The following is a 19,945-nucleotide window of genomic DNA, read 5'->3' as shown; positions in this document are numbered from 1 at the left end:
CTTCAAGTACTATGTGTGTCAGCATTACTGATCCAGGAATGACACTGAAGCACAGAGATCGGACTATTTGAGGTCTGGTCGCTACACCAGGTCGTTCTCCTGGCGGCTATGGCAGCAGCTGTGGCCTTCTTGGTAGCTTCATGATCATACTTAACCTTCCAGAAGTCAGATTTGGCCTGTAAATAAATAAACAGGTTGAAGGGTCATGCAAATATTTAAACTACTGAGGAAAACACAAAAAGAGAGAGGTCAGGGCTTTTCACCTCTTGGGCCGGGTTGAGTTTGCAGAAGGGGTTTAACCCAACCTTACTGCAGTCCTCGTATTTGCCGTTCACGAGGATGGTTGACATTGCAACAATGTCTTCTTCAGTCAATTAAACAGAGCTATAACGCAGAGTGTCGTGGATTTGTCACGGCAAATGTCCTAGTGTGAGGACTTAGTCGTGAAGCCAACGCATCTATGTGGTAGCTTGAGAGGGGTTGATCGGGACGAGAGACGCAACACACAAGACAAGGATTTAGACAGCTTCGGGCCCCGGGAAACATCATCAGGTAAAAGCCCTACATGCTGTTTGTGGCTAGCTCTCATTATGCTCATTAGGGAGACGCCGTAAATTCGGCTCTCCTCTCTTTGTGTCTAGCCTTAATGATTCTTTTCTCCTTGCTTTTTCTGTCCCTCTTTGGGGAGCCCTGCCCCTCCTTATATATGTTGAAGGGGCGGGTTACATGACCAGTCCTAGTAGGATTAGGATTACTCTATTACAAGTGGAGTCCTAGTCTTGATTCCTTTGTAGGAGAATATTCCTTGTGCTTTTCTCATAAACCGGCTCACTATTAACATAAACCGGTCTTCTGGCCCTTGGGCCTTGTTATCCGTCCGCCGCCCGCCGGGTTACCAGTGAGTCATAATGTTCAGGCAGGTTGCTTGTAAACCGTCTGGTCAGGGCGGTCGCTAGTGAATCGCCAAGTGTCAACCGGGTCTCAAGTAAACCACCAAGCCCGGCCGGGTCATATTTCCGTCCGGTTCATACCGGGGGTATATCCTCGACATTAGCCCCCAGTTTAGCTTGGATTTATCCATGGTAAACTGATCCTGTAAACAACCACAAGAACAACTTTGACAAGTTGTACTCCGAGTTAAAAATTCTTGTAAACCAGCACCTGATCATCCTTAAATCCTTGTCATTTCCTCCTTCTAGAAAATCTGGGTCTGTAGACCAGTTTCGTAATCAATTTGCTTGTAGAAAAAATGTTGTAAATAAAGAATCCATTTGACTCGGCCTTCAATGCTCTGGCTTGACAAAAATATTGGTCTTCGAATATTCCACTGATATTCAGTCGGCTTGAAAATATAGAACTTGCCGATCTATGATTTCCAAAAGCGTTGGGTTATAAAAACGGGTAATTCCGGGTCATGATTGTTTCCAACGCCGGTTCATGATTGTTGCCAACGCCAGTTCATGATTATTGATGATGCCGGGTTATGATTGTTGCCAACGCTGGTTCAATTTGGTTTGCTCAAAACATAGAATTTGAAAATATTTCTTCCATAATAATATAATACATGTAGCCCCCAAGTCTTGAGTAGAACAAAGTGATGGCTTAAGACTTGCTTCAATATAAATACTGCCACTTTTGAAGAAATCCATTATGTTCATCCCAGTCACTAGTAAAAACTGAATACTCCATATTATGTAGCCCCCAAGTGTCAGGTTGTCATGCTTGCAGCAACCTGGGACTTGTAATTGCCTGATGCTCAAAAAACATCAACCAGTGTAGCCCCCAAGGGCCGGGTCATTATGGAATAATGAGCAGGGACTTTATAAATATAATCATGCTTCATTGAAAATAACATCATATGATGTAACTCCACCATGGGGCTTGAACCCACGTCCACAAGGTTAAGAGCTTTGTGTTTTACCAACTGAGCAGTGGACCCTTGAATATAATGGATTAAAACTTGTGTACCTTGAATCATTGATAGGAGCAATTGGTAGCCCCCAAGGGCCGGCTCATTATGATGTGATGAGTCGGGTCTTTAATAAGGCCAATAAAAATGACTTTGCATTAGCCCCCAAGTGTCATGGTGCATGCTTGCAGTGACATGAGACTTGCATATTTGATATAATCTCAACTTGAATAACGTAGCCCCCAAGTGTCGGGTCGTAAGCCTGCAGCAACTCGGGACTATTCCCTTCATTGTATAATAAATCATATCCATTGATTAAATAATATCCATTACGCTGAAGCGACTTTGACAACCTCAATCATAATATTGGTTATTGATAACCATAATAAAATCCAGCCATGTTGGCTATTAAAGATTTGAATAAAGATAACCTGGTTTGAAAACCGATTCCTGCCATATAAGTCGGTATATCCATGTACATATGATACATGCTATGATGATGTAATGATGATGCAACGTATGATGCAATATATGATGATGTATGTGTATGACCAAGAGGGTTTAAGCTATAGTTCGGATACGACCATAGCCCCCAAGTAATCATAATTGTGGCATTGCGCCGATCAGGAGGTGTAGCTATGGTTCGAATACGACCAAGCCCCCAAGCGATTCCCCTAGTGCCCTTATGCCTATCAAGAGGTGTAACTATGGTTCGAACCCATATCCCCCGAGTGATTTCCCTGGTGGCCTTATGCCTATCAAGAGGTGTAGCTATGGTTCGGATACGACCAAGCCCCCAAGTGATTTCCCTGGTGCCCTTATGCCTATCAAGAGGTGTGACTATGGTTCGGATACGACCAGAGCCCCCAAATGATTTCCCTGGTGGCCTTAAGCCTATCAAGAGGTGTGACTATGGTTCGAACATAGCCCCCAAGTGATATTGTGAGATGTGCTCAAGGGATACCCATGTTTGAGTTGTGCTGTGCAATAGACTCTCTTTGGCCCCTTATGATAATATTGACTTGATAGCCGGATTACCGGAGTAACCAGAGCTATGCTCTTATGATAATATTGGCTTGATAGCCGGATCAAGAGGGTAGTAACGCTATGTTCTCTTTGGTGAATACATCTATGTTTGAATAGGAAGCCCCCAAATGATTTGTGAGCTGTGCTCAAGGGGCACCTATGTTTGAGCTTTGCTTTTGCAACACTCTCTTTGGCCCCTAAGTAATTTCCTTTTGGCCTTGAGCCGATCAAGAGGTGTAGCTATGGTTCGAATACGACCAAGCCCCCCAGGTGATTTTTATGTATGGACTTATAATCCGGATCAACGGGTAAACAGAACTCCGCTTATAAACAGAAGCCTCCACGTGATCAATAACATGATAAGCTAATAAGGCAGGATACCCATGTTTGAACCGCGCATCATGGTAGCAGGTCCTCTTCGGCAACCTTTAACTTTTTGCAAAATATAAATTCTTCTTGAACCGGGATTTTGAACCGGATATTGAGAGCTTCAAAGCTTTCTGGGAGACATCTTTCCCTTGAACCGGATTTTAAACCGAAATCTTCATTTTCAGCCGGAAATTTTCTGACGGCCTTTAAACTCGAATTTGCGAGAAGTTAATTCCTTTTTGAACCAGACATTTTTAAACCGGATTTGAGAGCTTCAGGGCTTTGTGGGAGAACAGATTTCCCTTGAACCGGATTGTAAACCAGATATTTGAGAGCTTTAGTGAGACTGACTTCCCTCGAGCCGGATTTTAAACCGGAATCCTTTCTGATGACCCGAAACTTCTTCATTGAGTCGGGATTTTGTAACTGTCATATACTTTCTAAGCCAGAAATTTTCTGATGACCTTTAAATTTTCATCAATATGACTGTAGCCTCCGGGACCGGGTTATCTTTCACTCCATCGTCCTGGGGTTCTTAAATTTGCTGAAACTGGCAAGATTTGCTGAGTCATGTCATCGTAGCCCCCGAGTCTCAAAGGTGACTCGAGGAGTTGGTTTTAGACTCTCCATATTTGACCGTGATATAAACAGGCATAACTTGTATATCATTGGTGTTGATAGCACGTTATGAATCCACAGAAGGTTGAGGTGACTGCGGCGGGTTATAAATGATCCCGTATGAGCCGTGTCAGCAACTCGGCCAATGGTTCCTTCCAACTGGCGATTTGAAGTTAACCAAACTGTAGTGGCGGCGACTTGTGCGCCTGCCCATTGGGCCACCCAGTGCAGACGGCGGTTGATGATAATTTGCCTCCAATTTGAAAGAAACCTGGTCTACCTGAGCAGTGACTTGCTGTATACTTCAAATAAACAGCTCATGCAAATAGGTGCGGCCTGGTGTGTTGATGTAAACCAGGCCCCGAGAGACGGGCGACAAAGATGACCGCAGCTTCAGAGGCGAGACAGACAGATGAGTCGGCCGCGGCATTGTAAGCCGGCGCGGGCGGGAGAATCGGCCACAGGGTGGACAATAAATCAATCGCGTGTGCTGATATAGCGGGGGTGGCAACCTGTGCAGGATGCACGCTAGTGCAAAAATAATATTTGCTCACGCCCCTTTTGCAACACCTTTTTGCAAGGAATAATGGTCCTGCGGAAAAAATATCACAGACCAAAGTAATTGTTTCCAAATGATTTAATATGTGCTGATAAAATACATAGAAAGGATAACACCTGGTATTTTCTGTTGGACAGACGAATTGACCGCGGCGTTGTAAGCCGGTGCGGACGGGTGAGTCGGCAACGGTGTTGGAAAAACGTCCCGGACATGGGTGAACCGGCCGCAATGTTGTTGTAGACTGAGCCACGGAGGCGATGGTTTGCACACATATTTGTTGAACAATGCGGTATAGTTGGATACTGGCGCTGGATAATATTGGCGCGAGCTGGTATTTTCATCGGATGAACCCGGATGCTAGTGTTGAATGGATTTTCCAGTAGCTTGGCGCGGTATGGACGGTTGCACGGCCTCCGGGCGTCAACGTATGCTGGACTGCAAAACTGTCGAGCCCTGCACGTGCTCATCAGACACCGTCGTGTAGACAGGTGCAGGAACAGCGTCTGACCACAACAAGCCTAGCATCATTACTGGGTAATTTTTCTTGAAAGAACAGTTAATCTTCTGCTGTAATTCTGCTCTGTATAGCCGTAGTACCAGGGCTCTATGAAACCTGTCCTCCTTCGCCTTTTTTTTTATCTCACAGGATGTTTGTACGTGAAATGTCTTGATTGAAATGCCATCAATGCTTCAACGCATGCACACACAGGTCGCTCGTGAGTCATGACGCCCCCCATGCTGTGACTGTCAAGTACGTGGAGGGATAACTTGATCCATGTGGAAAACACTGCTTTTAAACCGGAAGGAAAAAAAATCCCTCTGGTGACACATGTCATGTGGACTCCATTTTAGTGCTTCCTCTCTCTGCACCTTATCTCCAACAAACACACATTTTCTATTCTTCTCGCTTGCTCGCCTGTATTCAGAACTAGAATCCTCATCCCATTTACTTACACAGCAACAGCAAAACAAACACCAACGACCGGCCACTGGCGGGAACCACAGCGGTAGGATGCAGGCACCACCAGCCGGTGGCAGTGGAGGCGCGGGCCTTGGCAGCGGAGACCGCGCCGGCAAGGGAGGCTTGCAGCAGCAGCGGCTTACGATCGAACCCGCGGGCGCGACGACCCGGCAGCCAGGCGCAGGCGAGACTGATCGCTGGGGGAGCAGAGATGGTCGCGGAGACTCGCAGAGGCCTTGGGCGAAAAAATAAGCCGGAGGAACGGCTGAATCCATGGCAGCAGTATTTTGGCGTTGGCGTAGCCAGACGCGGCTTGAACGGCACGAGGCGGAGGCACATCGCCAGAAACATGAAGGCGGAGACAAGCAGAACCACGGCGATGGAGCAGCTCGACGCGCGGTGAGATCGCGGGCGGCACGACGGCTGCCGCAAAGCCACGGCGGTGGTTCGGCGCAGGCGGGGCCGCCACGGAGCGGCGTCCGGCCGGTTTAGGCGAGGGGACGAGGCCGTGGGCGACTCGGTGTAGGATGAGGAAGGAAGAGTAAGGTGCCGGCGGCCTGTGGTGCGGCCAGCAAGGGCGACTCTCTGCAGAGGCCCGACGGGACGGTGACTCACAGGCTGAGGCGCACGAGGCCGAGATGACAGCAGGTGACGCGAATCCGGGCTCAAGGCCGCTGCGGCTCAACGGCAGTTTGCGCACTGCGGGAGACCCAGCCATCAAGCAGAGTCCGGGTCGTAGCGGTGGAGAAAATCCAGATTGTCTCTGTACGTCCGTGAAGGCGGCGGCTCCAAATCCAGGGCAAAACGAGGCAGCACCCGCGACTCATGGCGACAGGGCGATTCATACAAGGCAGCCTAGCAGAGGCGCAATGGTTTCAACGAAGCGAGTTGCAGGAGTCCGAACTCGTGTCTTTCCCTTCCTTTGACTGTTTTCTTTGACACAGCTTGCAGCCTTGCACTAGTAATCTGCTCACCGATTGATAGAACCCGGCGGATCAACATCGGAAACTTTTTTGTCTATCTCGACTGAAACTGCTATTTGATAGATTGCAAGATTCGGCATACAAACGGAACCAATCCCCCGTCGGTTTCGATGGATCGCGGCGCACCGGTGACATACCGAGCGTCAAACCCTAGTAGTTGTATCTCAATCCGGTATATCCATTCAGCTTTGCTCGTCGTGTAAATCCCTTGCACGGGCTCTTTCATCCTTCCAATTACGAAATTCTCGATCCCTAGAAGAGATCTCTTCAAGAACTCATCACCACCGTGCGCAAGCCCCACGATGGGCGCCAACTGTCGCTCATTTGTCACGGCAGATATCCTAGTGTGAGGACTTAGTCGTGAGGTCAACGCATCTATGCGGTAGTTTGAGAGGGGTTGATCGGGACGAGAGATGCAACACACAAGACAAGTATTTAGACAGCTTCAGACCCTGGATACATCATCCGGTAAAAGCCCTATATGTTGTTTGTGGCTAGGTCTCATTATGCTTATTAGGGAGACGCCGTAAATCCGGCTCTCCTCTCTTTGTGTCTAGCCTTAATGATTCTTTTCTCCTTGCTTTTTCTGTCCCTCTTTGGGGAGCCCTGCCCCTCCTTATATATGTTGAAGGGGCGGGTTACATGACTAGTCCTAATAGGATTAGGATTACTCTATTACAAATGGAGTCCTAGTCTTGCTTCTTTTGTAGGAGAATATTCCTTGTGCTTTCCTCATAAACCGGCTCACCATTAACATAAACCGGCCTTCTGGGCCTTGGGCCTTGTTATCCGTCCGCCGCCCGCCGGGTTACCAGTGAGTCATAATGTTCAGGCAGGTTGCTTGTAAACCGTCTGGTCAGGGCGGGTCGCCAGTGAATCGCCAAGTGTCAACCGGGTCTCATGTAAACCGCCAAGCCCGACCGGGTCATATTTCCGGTCGGTTCATACCGGGGGGTATATCCCTGACACAGAGAGTCATTTGGGCCTCCGCCATACTCATACATTAACTTGGATCGGCGGCTTAGAGGGATGACGCGCCATGCGACCCAGCAACGGGTCAGGTCAACTCCAGTTAAGCTGTTCCCCAACAAAGCTTGAATCATCTTAATAGATGGAATAAGCTTCTTGCGTTCAGAAGTGGTAAGTTTGTCAGGGAGCACAAACTTGGAATCCAGACGCTCCACGCGATAACCCGGCAGTGGTTTTTCATTGGCTGGTGACGTGTCTTGGTAGTAGAACCAGGTCTGATTCCAATCTTTGGGATGGCTCGGTAAGACTATTAAGGAAAAGACGGCGCCCTGTCGGCGCTGAATTGAGATTCCACCAAGCTCCAAACTAAGGCCTTTGGTGCATTCATTCTGGCGGTTCAAGTAAAAGTATTCTCTGAAGAGTTCCATAGTCGGTTCTTCTTGAAGATATACCTCACAAAGAACTTGAAAATTGCAGATGTTGGAGATAGAATTGGGTCCAATGTCTTGTGGGCGAAGCTTGAAAAAATGTAGCACGTCTCGGAAGAACTTTGAGTCGGGTGGAGAAAATCCCTGGTTCATGTGATCTGTGCAAATGATGACTTCGCCGTCTTTTGGCTGAGGTCGTTCTTCATTCGGGTCAGGTGCACGATAAGACATAACATTTTTCCCTGGCAAAAATCCTATGGTGACAAATTCCTTCAAGGTATCCTCAGTAAATGTGGAAGGGACCCAGTTGCAGACAGATGGTGCTTTTGACGGCATGATGAGCAAAGGACAAACTGAAAAGAAAGTAATGTGTCGGTTCAATTCAATGGTGAAATTAAAAGTTAAATGATGATGGTGCAAATGGGTAATGGCGGCTTAAGTAAGGGCTAATGACATATAAAGGAAAAAGCGGGCCGGCGTGATAAGCCGCCATGACTGAAGACATTCGAAGGAAACCAAAAACAGAATCGGCTTAGTGTTGAGACAAACAAATTTCCCAAGCTATTGCTATTATTATGGATCAAAATGGGTCAGAAAAGAAAAATAAATTTAGACCTAAAGAACGAGCGCGGAGGAGTTCATCAGCTCTAAGAAGGTATATGTGCAAAGGAAAATGATCTACTAGCATCTAAAATGGGTGTAAAACCACTACCGCATAAGTTCTACTTTTCTTCTGGATCAAAAGAGGGTACGGAGAAGAAACTACAAGAAGGTCTGTGATGAATGGCAAAGAACGCCGATGAACTCGTAACCATAAACAGATCTAAGGGCGTGGAAAGGTAGGAACTTACAAATGCAGAGCTTCTGTGAAGGGTCGCCGCGGTTCTCGGGACGAGCTCAGGGTGATGCAGCGGCCGACGTTGAGAGGCGATAGTGGGCGCTATGGCGACGGCGGAGCTCGAGAGGCAGAGAGGTGGCGAGAAGATGGAAGGAAGAAGAAGAAGAAGAAGAAGAAGAAGAAGAAGAAGAAAGAGGAAAGACCGGCCAAGCCTATTTATAAGTGGATAAGTGAACAGGCAGGCGCGAAAATTTAGGAAGACCAAAATAATGATTATCTAGCTAAACTAACGCCTCGATTCTCAGAAGATATTAAAAGATAAAGATCCGTTGAAGATGACGTCATGGCAGGCTTTCATGTTTTCGGAAGATGACGTCATGGCGGGTTACAGAGTTTTTACAGACAGAGGAAGATGGATTTCGTCTAAGTGTTGAAGATTGACAAAGAACAAAGTTCAAGTCAACCTGGGGCCTAATGTTGGGGATATAGCTATCAGGTATGACCCGCCCAGGAGGGGCCGGGTCAACCCCAATGGCGGGTTACGAAAAGAAGCCCAGTAATATTCAACGTGATAGTTTATTGAGACTTATAGAAGGCCTAAGCCCAAAGGCGACTTAAGGCCCAATATTGTGAACTGTCATATGTAAAGAAAGACGTGTAAAGAAAGGCATATAAAAGAAGTCACCAAGCCGGACACGTTTTATGAGCCGGCATGGACTCTGTAGGATGCCAGGCGTCAACCCGTGTATATAAGGGGACGGCCCGGCGGCGGCTTAGGACAAGAATCAACAGATCGATAGCCAAGCTAGCGGATTCGCTCCTTGGCCATCGAAACCTAGCAATACGACATCAACTAGACTAGGTCTTACCTTCATCGTAAGGGGCCGAACCAGTATAAAACCTCTTGTGTCCTTTGTCCCGATTAACCCCTTTAAGCTTCCTAGTTGCGATGGCCCTACGACTAAGTCCTTTCGCTAGGACATCTGTCGTGACAATTCCACGACAGGAATACAGGGGTGGGCGAAGGCATGGGAGGTTGACAGGTGAGACCCTGATTCATCTCAACACATTGTCAATATGGGAGGTTGGATTTTAACCAGACTGACAACCTAGGCCCACCGACCAGTTCTCCTTTTTTTTGTTTTGGTTTTTTGGATTGGATAACCGGTTTTGTTGTTAGAACGCGCTAATTGGAGAATGTTCGAACAAGCCAATGCATGCAATTGGTCGGTCCTTTTACGACGCAACAATCAGTGCATATTACTCAAAGTGCCTATTTTATTTAACTACTACACACAAGTTAACATTTTCGCCGCCAAAAAGTTACATGTTAACATTTACGTGGTGAAACAACCTGTGGTTGGATGGTTAGGGGGGCGATGGGATCCCTAGCGCACCAGAGTTCAAGTCCTGGTACTCGCATTTATTATTGGATTTATTTCAAGATTTCCGGCGATGCACATTCAGTGGGACGAGACGTTCCCATTAACTACGAGGCGACTATGATGACTTCATGAATCTCAAGATGATATGCCGGCTCAGTCTCTCGGAGGTGCGTGTGTGAGTTCATAGGGATGAGTGTATGCACATATATATGAACACATGCATCTGTACTGTGTTCGAAAAAAACATTTATATAGCAAACCTGGATCAGGTATCTTTATATATGCGCTCGTTTGAATATCTTAAGATTATACTATATCACATTTTCTTTGGCTATCATTGAACTGAGGGAAAACGAATTGAATTATATCAAATAAAAATAAATACTATAAATATGAAAGACAATATATAGCAAATTTTGCCCCTCAATGAGGAGAATAGAAGTCTTTAGTTTTTATTATTTTATAATAATAAATACTATATAATAATTCAATTAATTTAAAGAATTTAAGGTTTCTGTTTCACTCTTTCTTTTGTCCAACCTCTCTATCTACGCCTCCCTCCCTCCTCCTTTTTTATTGTTTTTCATCCTATCTTATAGGTTTTCCTAAAATCGTTTCAACTGTCCCATCTCTTATTCAATTTACTAAAGCAAAATAATATTTTTATTTAGCACGGCAATAATTTCTTATCAAATAAGCACTTAAAAATAAGACGTTAGGTAAATTATGGTGATTGTGTACAACAACTTGCTAATATTTTGACCCACCAATATAATAATATACCTGCAGTTACGGAGTACTCTACCATGAGACTTACATTAAAATCATGAGACATATTTTGGAATGGAGGTAGTACAATGTTTATGCTCCTATTGCAATGCATGAGCAATTGTCTAGTAAGTATAAGAAATCTCTTATCTAGTAAAAATGTAACACACACATAGTTTTATATGAATTTTTGTTAGAATAAAACGCTAATGCAAGATCATAGACGACACACCGAGCCACGATATTTGTTAACGAGGTTCACCGATATGGCTACATACCCGGAGCATGACTACGTGCGCTCCTCCCCAAGATACTGCAACACCGGCCGCCCGGGCGCCGGCATAAGCCATCGGCTCCCCCGCGTACCTGTTGCTATCAAGTTGTCATAGGTTACAACGTGTGGTGCCTCTCCGTATATAAGAGGCCTAGGATATAAGTGTCCGACTCCTACACAACTCGTACCTAACCACACCAATTACAATTCTAAGTTCATGTAACCCCTTGCGTACATAATATATTCGACACAAATATAACAAACTCCACCTTGGCGAATATTCTCCACCACCTAGAAGTCGTCCATGCTCGAACCTTCATGTACTCCGGACTTGCCTTGTCTCCTTTGTAGCTTACTGAGGGCTACCCGACGGGGCAGACCCGCCGCCACCGTGGGACTTCACTGCTACTCCTGCAGCTCCACTCTCCATGGCTTCACCTGCAATAGTGATCACTTGCAACTTGTAAAGATGTGAAGCCGTCCTCTCTCCTATCATCACAGTCACCCCATCTTCCATGATTTTCATGGTCTTCGTATCCCGATCACAACGGAATTCCATACCACCATCATGAAGAACACCAAGCGAAATTAGATTCCTCCTTAGCCCGTGCACATGCCTGACTCCCCGAAGCATCCGCTCAACTCCATCAAACATCTTGATTTTGATGTCACCTACTCCAGCAACACGATAACCTGTGTCATCGCCCACATAGGCTAAACCAAACTCACCAGACTTGTACGAAGAGAACCACTCCCTGTTGGGCGTCGCATGAAAAGAGCAAGCTGAATCCAACATCCACGCGTCAGTTTTTGTTGACCGACTGTTTGATACAATGAGAACATCACTATCACTGTCTGAGCCATCACCATGAGTAGCTGCATTAGCACTTGCCCCACCCTTTAGTTTTGGGCATTCCCTCTTTATATGTCCCCAGTCCTTGCACCTGTAGCACTGCACATTTTTCTTCTTTTTCTTCTCCGCCTCTTGTCCCTTCCTGATCTGATAACCTTTAACTGCCAACTCCAAACCTTGAGTACTCTCCTCTGTAGCATTCTTTTGCTTCCTCAACTCATGCCCAAGCAACGCTGCAGTGACTTCCTCATTATTGATGGTTGTCTTTCCATGTGTCAATGTAATGACCAAATGCTCATAGGACAATGGCAACGAAACAAGAAGAAGTAGCGCCTTATCCTCATCATCAATCTTCACATCCAGACGCGCTAGATCCGTGACCAACTGATTAAAGGCATTCACATGCTCCACAAGATCCGACCCCTCCTGCATCGTCAGCCCATAGAACTTTTGCTTCAAATACAGCTTATTGGTCGCTGACTTGGACATATAACGATTTGCCAACTTGTCCCAAATTCCCTTAGGAGAATCTTCGTCCATGACGTGATACATGACCCGATCCGCAAGACAAAGCCGTATGGTAGCGGCCGCCTGCACTTGCATATCCTCCCACGCATCGTTGTCAACCTTGGCCGGCTTCGTCTCCTGCAAACCCTTCAAGATTCACTGTTGCGCCAGAATATCCTTGACTCTTGTCTGCCATAGACCGAAGTTACCCGTGCCATCGAATTTCTCCAAATCAAACCTGGTGAATCCCGGTGCCATGCCGAGCCGCGATCTAACCGACCTGTTGCCGCCGGTCTTACCGCCCTTATTTTCTTCTGCGACTTCCTCACGAAAAAGATCACTGATCCCGTATTCCTCGTCTGAAGCCATGCCGCAGTCCGCGATCTAACCAAGAAATCTGACTTAGCATCGTCCCTATCCGCCCTTCAGAAATTGCCGTGAAGCCTCTCGCCGTAACACAGACCGATATCTGCCTAGTCGAATCGCTCCATCTTTTCCCTGAACTTGCAGACTAACCTTTTGTTTGGTGCCTTCGCTGCCTCGGTCGCCAGCCTTTTATTACTGCTGGATCCACGTACGGCCTTGCCTATTCCTTCCCTGACACACGGACCGAGTTCAACTTTGTCACGATTCGCCCGGCCTTTGCCAAACCAAATCTCCCACGGACTTATGCATGCACACGTCTCTTATTTTCTTTTTTCTAATCATAGCCAGCAGACTTGTCCCTGGACCAAAACATGCACGCACGTACACCTTCTTGTAAAAAAAAGGATCCGATGCATGTTAATCCTTCGGACTCCTGCCTCCGCATGATTTTGTTTTTCCTTGTGCGCTGCACCCTCCCGCTGCTCCGAAACCGGTTGCCACACGCCTCCTTGAGGCTCCAGCGGCCGTCTCGCGTACGAACGCCGACAATTGAATCCTGACTTTCCTTCTCTCGTTCCGTGCATCTCGGAAAAAACCTCGCCGCTGTATCCGACGAACAGCTTACGCCATCACCTCTGATCTTGGTTCTCGCCAGCGATCTGTACTGCCCCGTCGCGCGTACTCACCGACGCCAACCCTGCCGTAACAGTCGTCACCTCGCGCATCGTCCATGCACGAGCCGTGCCATACCCTGGCCACTCGCGTTGCCGACACAATCCGTCCGCAGTGCCGCGCCGCCGCCCTTGTACAACACCGAGCGCATCGTCTCGATGCTCTCACACTCCGATCTATCCGGCCGTCCCCCCACGTCTGGTCGCCGGTCTGATCGCGAGCCGAATGCGTCGCCTCCGCAACGTCTTCAACAGCCATTACGCCGGTCCGATCGCCACGTCTAGCCGATCCTTACCGACCGCAGCCCATCGAACGGTCCAAGCCTCATGCCCTAAGTGTCCGACACCACCGACCGCCTCCGCGATCGCCGCCATGCTCCACCTTGCGCCAATCGGACGTTCCATGGCACCCGTCGAGCATGATCCTCGTACCTCCGGATGATCTTCCGCACAGCCTTCTCGTAACCTTGCTCATGATACCACTTGTTAGAATAAAACGCTAATGCAAGATCATAGACGACACACCGAGACACGATATTTGTTAACGAGGTTCACCGATATGGCTACATCCCCGGGGCATGACTACGGGCGCTCCTCCCCAAGATATCGCAACACCGGCCGCCCGGGCGCCGGCACAAGCCGTCTGCTCCCCCGCGTACATGTTGCTATCAAGTCGTCATAGGTTACAACGTGTGGTGGCTCTCCGTATATAAGAGGCCTAGGATACAAGTGTCCGACTCCTACACAACTCGTACCTAACCACACCAATTACAACTCCAAGTCCATGTAACCCCTTGCGTACATAATATATTCGACACAAATATAACAAATTTAATAAAATACAATATATTGATACTTAATAGTCATGCGAACTCCAACCATACATTTACTTAATATTCATTTTGGTTTTATATATAACCAACTGTGTGCAATTGATACATCTAGAAGAGTTACCAAGTCTTGGAGCCAAAAAAGCTTCTCTATATGCTTTGCACGTTGGAACTATGGTACCAGTGAGTCGGCCATTGGAAATACATGTAAATGACATGATCCTCGGAATCCATAGAACACTGTTTCTATCTCCCCTTGCGAATTTCGAGGCTCGTGTTTTTTACGGGGCTTTATCCTAGTCCGTCACTTCCATAGATCTGGTATCCAAAGTATATGGGCTCTTTCAACTGCGGGAGCTTTATGGCTTTGTTATCCAGGCTTTCTACCACCCAAGACATGAGGGGGCGAGCATTTGGGTTGTTCTGCACCGACAACAGTCCAATATGGATGCACCGTAGAGCTTCATCAGCTTCATCAGGAGAGCAACCCTCGATGATAGACGGGTCGACAAGATTCAACAACATCCCATCCCTCTGTAAGCTGCACGCCTGCATCGAATCAATAATGTAAGTAATCATATCAAATAGTACTAGGTAGCACCCATTCATATGAATTGAGCAACTTTTGAGCACTTACATGATCTATAAGGTTATGAGAGTGCGTGCTTGGGCTTGTAGTGCAGATCTTCAAGCCACTCACTATTTCCAGGAGTAATACACCAAAGCTGTACACATCAGACTTGACGGAGATGATTCCTTCCATTGCATATTCGGGCGACATGTATCCACTGCTTGCCGCATAAAAGTTAAACTTGACCAATTGAATTAAGCACAAAAACGAGAGTTAGCATGAATGAAAATTCTCACTACTCACAATGTTCCAACGACTCGATTGGTGTGTCCTTGCTTTTCATTGACACTAAATATCCTAGCTGTACCAAAATCAGATATTTTGGGGTCCATCTCAGCATCCAACAATATGTTGCTTGCCTTGAGATCTCTATGAATCATCGTCAATCTGGAGTCTTGGTGGAGATAAAGAAGGCCACTGGCTACACCTGTGATTATCTTAAATCTTGTGGGCCAGTTGAGTAGTGACTTCCTTGTGTCATCTGCCAATGATAGAAATATACAAAGCATACTATCAGTGAAGTGTGTTCCTTTCATAGAGACTTTGCAACAAGTGAGCAGACGTACTGAAAATGAAGGAATCCAAACTTCCGTTAGGTAGGTATTCATAAATCAAAAGTTTTTCATCTTCATGAATGCTGCAAGCTAAAAGTTTGACCATGTTCCTATGCTGCAACTTGGTGACCAGAACTATCTCATTCTTGAACTCCATTTCCCCTTGGACAGAACCTACACGAAGCCTTTTCACAGCAATATCCTTACCATCTTCCAACTTGCCCTGAAACATGAGGTATTATTGAGTAAGGAAGGTTAGATCTTCCATTAATGATCCAATTATCAGTACAGGGACTTCTTGCCTTATAAACATTGCCAAAACCTCCTTGGCCGAGAATGCTAGATTCGGAGAAATTATTTGTCGCGACAACAATTGTTCGGAATCTCAAAATGGGAAACTCTGTGTTACTATCAACGAGTTCCTTACAAGTTCTTGAATATACTCGCATGATCCTTTGCCAGACACCTTTGCTAGCATGATTGCCTGTCAAGAATGTGTGCCTGTCCCATTAGTTTGTTGTGACTGGAGATGACATGTAAATTAGAACGAAAATAATAATTTCCTACCTCTATTGACATAGGCCCAAATAAACACCACGCATACGAAGATCAACAAACTTGACACAAATGGTAATACCATTTTTATAGTTTTGACCTTTCTCAGGTTACCTGCACAGAATTAGTTTACGCAGAATCATCAACGTTTATCAATGCTAACCATCACATCCATAGAATAGTAATGACTCTTTCTCTAATGCAAGCATGAAAACATTTGGCCATTCTTTCTTCCAATTTCAATGCATGGATCCCTCCTTAAAAAAACTATCTACTGAAACATAAGCAACGATACATACAAGGAGGAGCAAGGAAGGAAACATACCTTGTAATACGTAAGTCCGAACATAGAGGTTCTCCCCTCCTTGTGCGTTGTTCTCCATGTCGATCAAATCCCCCATCCATACCAGGCACCTTGTGTCATCTCCGTCGATATCCATGTTGCTCATACTGGAGTAAGCATATGCCACACATGAGCAATTGCTTTTGCATTCCTCAGTGCACTCATCAAAGCTTTTGTTCGGGACATGGAGGAACTTGTCAGGGACCTTCATGCCCGAAAAGGTCAAGAACCCGTCTCCACGGGTACACCTTCGCACCTCCTTCCGGCGGCATCCCTGCAAGAAACGTCCGACGATCCATCCTTTATCGTCCCTCGGCTCGAAACCATCCAAGCACTTGCACACTGGGATGATTTCTGTGTTGTCGCAGTAACCATAAGGACCACAGTAGCTATACGTATTGCACTCATGTTCAGGCTCTGCGTACAGGGCTCTCCATACCGACATGTTGCTTTCCCAGCTTAGGACAGTTACCTTACCTGAGTAGTCAATATTGATCCTAACCAACACGGCGAAGGAGCCGGTTGGCATGCCGAACGACATGTAAACCTCGTCGCCGGCGTGATGCAACGCCATGTAGATGGTAGACTTGAACATATCCATGTAGTACAAACGGAGGAGGTAGTTTATCCATACCGGGCTTCGCCGGTGTGGCCTCGAGCCATTCCAGACGAAGCTTTGCAGGAGATTGTTGGGGTCTGCGCCGTAGGAGAACACGCCAGGTGCCGGGTCTTGCTGGCCTTTCCAAGCAACCAGTTGCTGCAGTGGATGCATGTTGTGGCTGAGCCTGAGATTCATGCCGGGCAGGAGGGTGTCGGTAGGCTGGTCGAAGCTTTGCCACAGTATGGCACCGTCGGCCAACGACCGGAGGATGAAGTTTCCAGTGTTCTCCAGCATCGCTACCACCGAGATGGCGGTAGTCAATGATGAATTGATGATGTTGATGTTGTTGTTCGTCCTCCAAAGGACACGGCCATTGCTATCAGATATCACTATGTCGGAGCTGCTGGTTACGGCAAGATTCACAGAGGAAAGGTTTGTGATGGGAGCGGCCCGGTTGGAGACCCATACCACGGTGCACTCCGGAATGTCGTTGTACCATATTCCGACGTAGTAGTGCTTCTTGGTGGAGTTTGATGATGATGGGGAGAAGAACCCGAGGGCGAAAACTTCGTCTTCCGAGACAAGAACACTACCAGGGGAGAGCGGCTTGCCAGGGACAAGTAGGTGGTCGGATGCACAGAGAGGCACCGAGCTGAATGGCCAAGAGAGAAACAAAAGGATGGCATAAACAGAGAGGGAATGCATCATTGGCATTCTTGGCCTTGTGCTTCTTGCAGGATAATGCATGGGAGTGGTGCCAGTGCATATATTGCAAGGGAAGTGAGTGGGGTATAAATAGAAGCAACCAGAGGGCGATCGAGGCGGCCTTGGATTTCGGTGTTTGGATCCAAGAAGTTAATGAAAGAGCTGTTCAAATTTTCCATATTAGTACTGCTACCAGCCTGCTGTGAGGATTTTATATCTTATTATTTACTAATTGATCAAAATATCAGCCTCTCCACATTTAGATAGTGAACATGGGTGCTTTCTATGGAACCTTTCGGTTAAGACCAAGGCGGCATATTCACCTTCTCTTCATCACCCACCTCGACACGCATACATACTAAACTGAATTGCACAGAACCACCACATATGTCGCATCGTTTTGCAGAAAAGACGAGGTTTCAAAAACTTTTCAGGATGCCCTGCAAGAAAGTATTAATTTTTTGCAAATCACACTGGTTGACGGTTTCCCTCGGCTAACACCCAAACTGACAGTTCAGGCCTGCCGGCAAGCAATAAAGGGCGGGCCTAGGATTTAAACAGTGTGTATTCAAAATCTGAAAGAATAATCTTTTTAAAAGCTTTAAATTTTGTTTTTATCCTGTATAACTAATTATTGCTTCATATCATACTGACTGTATAATTAATATATAAAAGATATGGCAACTCTCATCACCGGCAAACTGCAACTTGTTTGACAACTAACTGCAACTTGTTTGACAACTAGAGACCAAGTGGTGCCTGCATGCATACATAAACTTAGCTCAGCTACTGTTCGGATGGCAAAGCAAACCCAGTTTTAGCAGTCAGAAGATTAATGTACATGAACACCTCAAATTATCGACCAGATCTTAAACGGGCGATCAGAATTGGGAAGGGAGGCGCTTGTTCATCTGGTGTGGTGCAGCCAAATCCTACATGGCGTTTAAGGCATCAGATAAGGAAAATCGGCAACAAGAACTATATCTCGCTTATATCAAGATGTAAGAATGTCTTTTTCTCAGACAGATGTAAGAAAGTCTCGCGTCGACAGATGTAAGAATATCTTGCTCGATTTGGTGTTTTTTCTTTCATTCACTCGCTTTCTCCTTCGCTTGTTCACTTCTCTTTGCTTGTTTAGTTCACCTTTTTCCGTTTTATTTGTTTGTTCCAGGTTTTCTTTGTTTTTTCATTTGTCTTTGTTTTTAAACAATTTTCTTTGTTTCTTTCAATGTTTTTCTTTTCTTTTTCTCAATTATTAATGGTTTCTTCCTTTCTTTCTTTGCTTTCTTCATTTTTTTCTCAGTTTTCTTCGTTTCTCTTTGCTTCCTCCTCGGGTTTCACCTCTTCCATTGTTTATGCATTCCTTTTCTTCGGTTTTTATTTTCGTTTTGGTATTTTACTCTTTGATTCTTGTTTTTTTATTGGGTTTCTTTGTTTCTTCATCGATTTTTATCGGGTTTTTTACACATATCTACTTTTTTCCAGTACACCATAAATATTTTAATGTACACAGTAACAATTTTGCAATACATTGAATTTTCCAAATACACGATGTACATTTTTTTAATATATGGTTTGAACACTCTTTTAAATAAATGTAAAACATATCTTTAAATGCACGTTGAACATTTTTATTGTAATAAAAAATTAAAATACACGAAATTTATTAAATAAATGGTTAAACCTTTTTCAAACATAGGTTTTTCATATCTAATTTTTTTTCATACACATTTTTACCTTTTTTTGTATACACTAGGAACTTCTTTAAACATGTTTACATTTTGCTAATACAGTATTAACATATTTTCAATATTATATTATTCAACGTCTACTTTTTTAATAAACATTATATACTGTATACATCACGATTTTTTATACATTTTGAAAAAAAATTAGGTACACATTACACTATCTTCAAATACATGTTTAACATTTTTTTTCATATATCTGTTTTGATGTGTACGTTTTCCAAACACATTTTACACTTTTTACATCTATGAGGAACAGTTTTCATATACACATTTAACATTTTCCAAATACAGGATTAACTTTTTTCATATATATGTTTTGATGTCTATTTTTTCATACATATTTTACAACTTTTCATGTACATTAGATTTTTTTTCTCTAACCATGTTTAACATTTGTAAAATGCACAACTAACATTTTTCATTTTTATGTATAAAATGTTTTTTGCCTAATACATACATTTAAAATATTCCTAAATATAAGGAAAAGTATA

At 45.2% G+C, this 19,945-nt stretch overlaps 1 protein-coding gene across 2 annotated transcripts; it reads right to left on the bottom strand.

Moving 5' to 3' along the window:
- Positions 1–14,379: 14,379 nt before the first annotated feature.
- LOC119298626 (G-type lectin S-receptor-like serine/threonine-protein kinase B120) lies at positions 14,380–17,744 on the bottom strand. Of its 2 annotated transcripts, XM_037575957.1 has the most exons (5): positions 16,380–17,744; positions 16,067–16,168; positions 15,189–15,426; positions 14,952–15,102; positions 14,380–14,863 (listed from the first exon to the last, which is right to left on the bottom strand). In XM_037575957.1, the coding sequence occupies exons 1-5, from the start codon at positions 17,710–17,712 to the stop codon at positions 14,606–14,608; spliced, it is 2,082 nt and encodes a 693-aa protein (XP_037431854.1). In that variant the 5' UTR covers positions 17,713–17,744; the 3' UTR covers positions 14,380–14,605. The 2 variants fall into 2 exon arrangements, with proteins under 2 accessions (XP_037431854.1, XP_037431853.1); XM_037575956.1 differs by lacking the exons at positions 14,380–14,863; positions 14,952–15,102; positions 15,189–15,426 and adding an exon at positions 15,548–15,983.
- Between the last annotated feature and the right edge of the window lie 2,201 nt (positions 17,745–19,945).

Source organism: Triticum dicoccoides, chromosome 5A (genome assembly GCF_002162155.2).
Source record: "Triticum dicoccoides isolate Atlit2015 ecotype Zavitan chromosome 5A, WEW_v2.0, whole genome shotgun sequence".
Lineage (NCBI taxonomy): Eukaryota > Viridiplantae > Streptophyta > Magnoliopsida > Poales > Poaceae > Triticum > Triticum dicoccoides.
The sequence above is the reverse complement of the archived record's forward strand: the minus strand, read 5'-3'. Positions and strand labels throughout refer to the sequence as shown.